Source organism: Prunus dulcis, chromosome 7 (assembly GCF_902201215.1).
Source record: "Prunus dulcis chromosome 7, ALMONDv2, whole genome shotgun sequence".
In the NCBI taxonomy this organism is placed as follows: domain Eukaryota; kingdom Viridiplantae; phylum Streptophyta; class Magnoliopsida; order Rosales; family Rosaceae; genus Prunus; species Prunus dulcis.
In genome coordinates this window covers 2,847,711-2,856,937 of record NC_047656.1, presented here as the reverse complement: position 1 = coordinate 2,856,937, position 9,227 = coordinate 2,847,711, and the positions used below count along the sequence as shown (strand labels likewise).

At 39.6% G+C, this 9,227-nt stretch overlaps 1 protein-coding gene across 5 annotated transcripts; it reads left to right on the top strand.

Annotated features, from left to right (window-relative positions):
• The first annotated feature begins 4,824 nt into the window (after positions 1-4,824).
• LOC117635674 (phosphatidylinositol 4-kinase gamma 8-like) lies at positions 4,825-8,878 on the top strand. Of its 5 annotated transcripts, none has more exons than XM_034370013.1 (5): positions 4,825-5,069; positions 5,319-5,361; positions 5,566-5,673; positions 5,772-5,871; positions 6,764-8,878. In XM_034370013.1, the coding sequence occupies exon 5, from the start codon at positions 6,850-6,852 to the stop codon at positions 8,518-8,520; it is 1,671 nt and encodes a 556-aa protein (XP_034225904.1). In that variant the 5' UTR covers positions 4,825-5,069; positions 5,319-5,361; positions 5,566-5,673; positions 5,772-5,871; positions 6,764-6,849; the 3' UTR covers positions 8,521-8,878. The 5 variants fall into 5 exon arrangements, with proteins under 5 accessions (XP_034225904.1, XP_034225900.1, XP_034225902.1 ...); XM_034370009.1 differs by having other exon boundaries at positions 5,566-5,688; positions 5,785-5,871; XM_034370011.1 differs by having other exon boundaries at positions 5,566-5,688.
• Positions 8,879-9,227: the final 349 nt, after the last annotated feature.

The following is a 9,227-nucleotide window of genomic DNA, read 5'->3' as shown; positions in this document are numbered from 1 at the left end:
GCAATGCCAAACTGACCCAGGTACTGATCATAACTTATTACTTTTCTTTATTTGCTACTTTGTCAAGTAAATGTTTATCTTTTACTTTTTCAAGTGGAGTAATATATAAAAAAGTAAAAAAATTAACCCAACTTAAATTCATTTTTTAATTTTAGATAAAAATAATTTATATGTTTTTTTCTTCTCTCGCCCGTGTGTTCTTGAGTATCATCGCACATTTGTTTCAAAAATGAATCCTACTATGAGTACAGTGCATTGTAACTGTAATAACCCAAAACAAAATATCAAGAAAATAACAAAATATCTAAAAAGTAGGATTAATATCTTCTAGCAAAAAGACAATTTTGCCCTCGCATTATTTAATAGGGAAAAAGTTAACTTTTTGATCGGGAAAGAATTTGGTAATTCTGCTTACACTGTTGCGTAGAGCACGGCAAAACGAGTCCGTAGACATGGAGTAGACCCGAATCGGAGTTGTAACGAAGAAAATATGGTCAAAATACCGCGAAGGGCAAAACGGTAATTTGGGAAAAAGTCAGATTTTTATTTCTTCTCTCTCCTCTCCCCCGTCAGTTTCTCTCTCCTCTCCTCTCTCTCCTCCCGCGCACGATCTCCCTCGACCTCCGCTCATTCTCGGCGTCGGCCCGGCTACCACTGGCCGAGCTGATCTCCGCCGTGAGTACCGTTGGAACCGCCACTCACTCGCCATCTTCCCCGACCGGTCTCAGCCATGGCGCCGCTCGGAGTTCGCCGAAAACTGGCAAAAACCGCCGGTTTCCAGTCGAAACTTCTCTCCTCTCGATCTCTTTCGTTTCTCCACCAAATCGTTCGAGTAAGGCACCAGAGGTCCAGTCGACCCACAGGAGGGACCTTCGAAGGGTCCAGCTAGCTCGGACCATCAGTGAGTGGACTTTCTTTCATGAATGATTTTATATAAATAAGTTATATAGATTATTTCTATAAATAAGATTTCATAAGTGATTTTATATTGATTTTATATAAATAAGTTTTTATAAATGAGTTCATCTGAATAAATTTCAGTATCTGATCTTGCATAAGTGTTATTACATGTTTTCCTAGCATGAAATGTAGCGTAAAACATCCTTATTTTTATATTACTCAGTTGAGTAGTAAATTTGAGACTTGTGATACAGAAATGGCAGCTTATCTCAGATTTATCATATTACAGAGACTTATCAGGTTTTTTTCTAGAATAGTTGTTTAAAACCACCGTGTACCCGCCTTTTTATTTGGTGATTACCCTCAGACGGACCGATGTCTACGGACATCCAGTCTGTTTACAGTTCAGTCAGTGCACTTGACTTTGCCTCACGAGTTTCGGGGACGCTCGGACCGTGAGTGCCAGGATTTGCGGCTCGGCAGACTTGGTGTCCCGAGACCTGCCAGGATTGCGGCTCGGCTGACTCTGTGTCCCCGAGACCTGCCAGGATTGCGGATCAGGCTGACTACGGTCCCCTGTATCTTGCCAGAGCGGCTCGAGTAGACTTGGTGTCATCGAGACCTGCCGGCGGATCAGGCTGATCATAGTCCCCTGATTTTGCCAGTTTGAGGCTCGGGTAGACTGCGTGACGCCCGAGACCTGCCAAGGGAATTGACGGATATGACAGGGGTACAAATAGGTGGTATTTTTCAAAGGATTTTGAGCTTTCTTTTATCCAATTATGACTTTCAGTTATTTTATACCAGTTTCTTTGATATTCGCGCATTTATATCTTTATATATTGGTTTGGTTATACGAGTATATTCATCAGTATGTTTTTACATGCTTATTTAAATACCTTGCATTGAAATATAAACAAACCATTGATTTATATCCTTACTTATTTTTAAATGGGGGTTATTATGGTTATAAATTGTTTCCAAGAACATTATTTTTGTCCACTCACATTTTCAACCTGTTTTTCGCCCCCAGGCCGTAGAAGTACGCAGGATCCACCATCGGGCCATTCCTAGCTTCCGCGCCACCAAATCAGGTAGAGTTTTGTGGAAAAACCCTTGAAACCCTGTAAACTTTAGAAAATGCTCTGATATCTCGTTTTAGTGGAAAACTGGAGCTGGTGAATACTTGGTTATTCTATTCTGGCAGTTGGTGTGGATATTTATGATTGTTTGACATGTGGAAAAATTTGGGTTTGGTTAAAATATAGGGGAGATTCTGCAGAATTTTCGGCAGAAGTCCAAAGAAAGTTTTCCTAGTAACTGTAGCAGGAGGGGTAAAATGGTCATTTGTGCCCGACAGTTGCCAGATGTCGGACACGCACAAGGCTTGGTTCGAATTCCAAAGCGGAATTAGAATCGGGTCCTGTCAGTCACAATGCTAATTCATTACAAACACTATCACTATATTGTAATGACACACTATTATTATTGCACTGTAATGACACATTGCTAATGCATTGTGGTGACAAACAATTTTGCACTATAATAACACCACTGGTGCCATTTTGCCTTGTAATTACACCAATATAGTTGCTGATCTACATAAATGCAATAAAATTTAGTGTCTCCCATAGCATGTTTCATTCACTGTAATATTTTGTGGTGAAGTTATAAGTGGAGTTGATATAGTATATTTTATGGCTAAGAACTTCTTATGGTTCTTCTTTTCGTCATTGTGATGATAAATGATGCTTCTATGAAATTTGAAGTTACTTAACGGAACCTAATTAAGGAACCGCGTGTTGTGCAGTCTCATTCTTGTTTTTATGAAATGACCTAAGGGCATGTTTGAACTTGTTGAGGACCAAAAAATTTAGGGTTGGGCCCAAATGAATTCTCGGCCCAACAGAATGCCTTATTAAGAAAAGACCTGATTTGGAACACGCGAAAATTCGTTATTCACACTTTCACGAGCCACGACCACGTGCCATGCCAAATAAATATGCAATTTATCACGCTAAGAATTAAAATGAGCCTATAAAAGGCACTGGCTCTACAAGCCCATGCTAATTATTCTGTTAAGCATTATGTCTCTTTTCAAAGACGATAACATTCAAGCACGCTAATCGACATGCCATGCCAAGCAGGAAATCATTATTTCACACCTAGCCACGCTACAAGCTTAAGTGGGCCCAAGCCACGCAAATGTCTGGGGCTTGCTTGAGTGGGTTGTGGTATGGATGGTAACGAGCTTTCATGAGGCCCATTGATGAGCCGTGAAATGGAAGTTTTGGGCTGCTTGGGAGCCCCAAAACTCAAGCCAATTTCTTGAGCCCAAATATATGGGTAAGTATAAAGGAGAGAGAAAAGCCCAATACTCTAGAAGAGATAGCCCAATACTTTAGGAAAAATTAGCTCATCATTTCAATAAAAATGGTCCATCACTTGGGAGGTTGGCCCATTCTATACTAACCCACCACCTTAGGAAGGCCCAAATAGCCTAAGTGGCTTAGAAAATATCCAAAAAATCTCCAGCACATGGTTTGAAATAAAACCACAATAGAAAATCAGGAGATGTTCTTACGCTCAGGCTACTAGGAGACTCTAGCACATGGCCAAAGACAAACTCAATGCAAGCCATCAACAAAACCAAAGGAAATTCGTACGTGTAGGAGGAATACCCATTAGGCAAAAGCTCTATCCATTCTCCTTTCCTCAGCGAGCTCAAATAGGGAAACCAAGAAGAAAAACAGGTGGCGCCTCATCCCCATGGGGGAGGTCCAGCCACACAAAAACCTTGGAACCCCAAAGAGCCTGTGACCCATCCGCTCTGGTTAAAGAAACTTCATAAAAAAGGAGTGAATGGAAAGAAGCAAAGGAAAAGTGGGAATGAAGGATTGATAGAATTAGGGTTCTAAGTGCCTACAAAAGGGAGCTTCCTCTACCCAACAAAAACCATCATCCAGAGTGCGACCAAACTTTGTCAAGCAACTGGAAATTCACTCGATCCACATACAGAGAGCAAACTTCCTCTCTTGCTTCAAAAAACCAGCAATTTCGTGCTCTATTCATCCTTCTCCCCCTATTTTTCCCTCATGGCAGACTGTTCTGTTACTTGACAGAGCTTTCGTCAAGTTGCCAGAAACTACTCAACACACCCATTATTTCTCCCATCTCTCTCTCTCTCTCTCTCTCTCTCTCTCTCTCTCTCTCTCTCTTAAAAAAAACCCTCTTAGAATCCTCTCCTCCTTTCCTTAGAACCCCTGTCTTTCATAAGAACTGACAGCTCTCTCTCTGTTTATGCTAAACTCATGATTGCTTTGCTCCCATGCCACAAGCCTCTCATGTCAAGCTAAGAAATTATCTGTAAGTAGTTGTTGTTTTTGTCGGTGAAGGTAACCAGGATGCTTCCTAAGGCTTCATTACCCTTTCGAAGCATTCTTGGGGCTTGATTCTTGAATTCAGGCACAAAAGGTAATTTCACCTGTTTCTTTTTTCGGCAGGCCAAGCCCATTCGTCAGGCTGCTGGAATAAAAAGACCTCCACAGAACCAATCAGAAGGGTTTGATTCGATTCTTACATTGAAAAGGTTTAATTTTAGCTAAAGTAGAACCAAATAGCACTTAGTCTAGTTCAGTTCGGTTCGGTTCATTTGGCTATATTAATTATACTATTCTTTTACACTTGACATTTTCTTTTTAGTTATTACTATTTACTATTATGTTGCATTACCCATATCAAGCTGAAGATTAACCAATTTGGCTCCTAGAAAGTGAAGAAACAAAGAAACAAATAAACAATACATGTCTGAAAATAGAAAAACGTTGCCTTAGGAGTCGCAGCAAAAAATAAGGGGACGTGGTGAAACCAAACCCAACAACCACCAAAAAAGAAAGATGAAAATTAAAAAGGGAAAAAAAAAATAAAAAAAAAAAGAGGGAAGGAGGGGAGAAGGGGAGGAGGGGGATCAAAATCGAATAGAGAAGGAGCAAAGGTTGGGGTGCTGCAGATTGGGGGTGGTTGAAAGTTAAAAGCATTCCCATTTAATATCCAAAAGAGTGGGAGAAGACATCATTTCACAGGTTTTAAACACAATTGGGTGACAAACTGTTTGTCTCTCACGCTCCCCCCTTCTGTTCGTCTCCCTGAATGCCTTGCCAGTGTTCAGGGTATGCTTCTTTATTTCATGCTCCTTTATTTATTTTTTTATTTTATTTTATTACTAACGATGGGTGGAATTTGTAGGTTTCGGGAGTTTGTGTATGCGTTTATAAATGTCCAACAAATCGTGTATGGAATTCAAAAATGCTTAATAGTTTAGGGGGCTTTATTCAGTTAACCCCCTGACTTGATTCACGTTCATACTGTAACATGTTGTTGCGCCTGTAATCCTGACTTGCATTTGCTCTATGTTCCAGACTATCGTGGCGATTTATATGCGGAGGAGCGAGGGAAAAATAGGTTGGTGTTTTTAGTTTTATGATACAAGCGACTTTAGGGTTATGGTAACCATTTGAACCACCAGTCCCTTATTTTTTATTTTTTGTTAATAAGTAAATTTTGAATTAAAAAATTTATTCCTTAACGAACAAGAAACAATATTTGCTTTTCTATTGCTTGTCCTGATTTCTGGGTGATTGTGATATGAATGATGAAAATATGCAGGTTGTGATGGATTTATGCGAAATGGAGAGAAGTTGGGGTGTATCTTTGGTCATTCACGAATTATGGGATTAGTTAGTTGAATCCAGCGTATGATCATATTCGCCACCTGTATGCCACTCTCTGGTCAGATACATCATTTAATCATTTCCTTCCAAAACTTTTATGCTTCTTTTGACATCATTTTATTTCAATTTCAACAATTTTAGTTCTATTCTATAGAGGATTGGGGGACTGGGGAATCGAATGTAGAAGCCTCGAGTGCATGGATAGACGCTCTTAATCATTTAAGCTACAAGTCCCTTACATGTAATGATTACTTTTGAGTACGGTTATTTTAACCTCGATGTCCCATTTTCCTGCTCACATTTTAATGAAAAATTTAATGACAAGTTTACCATTATACAAGGCAAGATATGAGTCCATCTACCTTCTCTTAATCATCTCTATAGTTGCACCATAAATATTGACACTCAAGTTGCAAACCTGTTGGCTTTTTCATATAGGAAGATCCACCCTTGATTATAGTTCCAAGAGGCAATGCTTTCACATCAACTATATGATAGCTAGGCCAAAAATTACAATGATTATTATCTACTTCTTTTATCAAGCAATAATTTATCTATTTAATGAAGCAATGATCTGCACAAATGGCTTGAATATCATCTGACAGATTTAGTTATGAAAGGCTGCAGTAGTGTATATTCATATACTGAACTGCTTTTTAAAACCCAAGAGTATCTGTTTGTTGAAGTTCCCATAGGAAATATGACTCAGATTGCTTCTTCTCTCTTCTCCTTCAAAGTTTCTTGAAGTAAAATACCAGCAGTAGATCAGCACTCAACACTGATATCCTCTCTTTTTCGTTATCGAACAGAGAATAATTCTTTCTTCTTAACTAGAATAGAAAGGTCCTTCACATGACAGGGCCTTTTCTGAAGATAATGAGATATTATCTTTGTTTTCGTTATTTTCCTTTGTATATATATTTCACTTTTACATGTAGAAATAGGAATTTGAGCACGGCTTTATATTTTGTTTGTAATGTAATTCTGATATGCATTTGATGAATGGAAATTGACGGCCAACTTTAAGTTTGTGTCCAACAATATTATCTTTTGGTTGCTAAGATTTTTCATAATGCATATTATATTGAGATTGTTGGAAACTGATGTGAAGTGTGTTTGTGTTAAAAATGCAGCTTAATCTCCCAAGGGAAGAATAATTCTCAGGGGATCTTTTGAGAAAAGGTGCCCCTGGCATGCACTCCCTTCCGTTCTTACCTGTATGACATTTGTCAAAATGGCTGTAGCAGTTGATCAACACCATGGATTCAGGCCATTCAGCCGATCCCAGAGATGCAGATTACAGTCCTACACTCAACTCGATTACAGCATACTTGCCCACTCCTTAACACATGCATTTGGTGATGCTAATTTTCACAAAAGCTTCTCCACCCCTTGTCTATCCCTAACCACTGCATTGGAGGAAGATTTTGACACAAATCCAAGGATTGAAATTGTTGGAGGCAGTAGGATACCTAGGGTACATGCTCTTGTAGTCGAGGTAGCCATAGCTATGGCGTCTGGTGCTGATCTCTTGCCCGTGTCAAGTGGACTAGGGGGTGCCTACTACTTATGTAGTCAAAATGGTGACAGTATTGCTGTGGCAAAGCCAATAGATGAAGAACCTTTAGCTCTCAATAACCCTAAGGGCTTTGGGGGTCGGATGCTGGGCCAACCGGGTTTGAAACGCTCAGTTCGGATTGGTGAATCTGGAGTTCGAGAATTGGCAGCTTATCTCCTTGACCACGGTGGATTCGCTGGTGTTCCTCCCACAGCTTTAGTAAAAATTTCCCATGTTGCATTCCAAATTAATAACAATGCAGCCGGAATTTCAGCTACCCCTTATAAGATTGCTTCTCTGCAGCGCTTCGTGGATCATGACTATGATGCAGGAGAGTTAGGTTCTTCAGGCTTCTCAGTTGCTTCTGTTCATCGTATTGGAATTTTTGATGTAAGACTCCTAAATCTTGACAGGCATGCGGGGAATATGCTTGTTAAAAAATACGAACTGCACAATTATGCAGTTGGGGTGGCTGAGCTTGTGCCTATTGACCATGGCCTTTGCCTTCCTGAGTGGCTTGATGATCCATATTTTGAATGGTTGCACTGGCCTCAAGCTTCAGTTCCCTTTTCCGAGTTTGAAATTGAGTACATATCCAATCTTGACCCCTACAAAGATGCAGAGCTTCTTAGAACTCATATTCCTTATTTACGGGAGGCTGCTATCCGTGTTCTTGTGCTATGCACCATCTTCTTGAAGCAGGCTGCTGCAGCTGGGCTTTGTCTTGCTGATATAGGGGAAATGATGACTCGGCAGTTCTGTGCTGGAGAAGAAAGTCTGAGTGCATTAGAGAATCTTTGTTTGCAAGCTAAGGCTGCCATGCCTACTACAGTAGATGAGACGAAAGGAAAAATTGGAGAAGTTGAAATGTTTAAACTTGAAAACGAAAGTGAAGAAGGTTTGAAAGAGAATTTGGATCTTCCTCAACTCTTAGGGAGCCGTTCTGGAATGAGTAAGCCACCCATTATGTCAAGGTTTTCATCTGCAGGATCAATTACTGGGTTGACCGATGCATCTCTGTCTCCACTATTCGAGGAAAACGATCATGATAAGGACGATAATGACAGAAAGACTATGATAGGCAATAATGGTAGTGATGATGATGGGAGTACTAGTGATAGTCGTAAGGTTGGGGTTTTGATGAAGAGCATGAGTTTCTCAGTACCTACCCACAATTGTGAAGCAGGGGCAATATCTTTTGGAGACATGAGTGGAGATGAATGGGAACTGTTCTTGGATAGTTTCGAAAAGCTTTTGCCGGAGGTACTCGAGGGCACAAAGTCCCTGAGCTTGAAGCAGAAGTTGGGAACTACTACTTCCTGCAAGTTCTGAGAAATTAATATTTTGTGGGAAAGAAAAAAAAGATTTGAAAACAGACTTTGTTGCTTATATCCAGTCCAGTATGAAGTGACTGTACATTATTGCCAAATGAAGACGGTAGAGTAGTAGATTGTAAATAAATAGAATAGGTGCAACCGGAAATGCGATTGGCGAAACGCCATCCTTTCTGTGTACCTGTTTTTGTGCTTCATTATCTTGTATCGTTACCGTAGACTGACATAGAATTGGTTCTCTTGCAGAGATGACTCGCAACAGAATTATTGACATGTTCAAACGGTTGATATTAATTAGTTTGATATATTAATAATATCATACCTTCTTCTTTGAAATGGATATTAGTTTTCTTTCCTTTTCTTTTTGTACTCCGAAGTTCCAGAATGAATTGTGCCAAATGGATATTAGTTTTCTTTCCTTTTCTTTTTGTGTGCCAAATGGATATTAGTTTCCTTTCCTCTTCTTTTTGTACTCTGAAGTTCTAGAATGAATTGTATTTGGCAAAATTCATTCTGGAACTTCGGACTTGAAATTCAGGTTATATATTTCAAACGTTGACATGGAAAAAATGATGTACATCAATCAATCTGACCAGGTTTTTCAAAATAAAAGTTGCACTTCCAGATCAGAATTCAAAATGCAAATCTAGTTTTTAAAACAACACCTACCCCTTGCCCATTGCCCTTGCATTAGACATGCCCCAA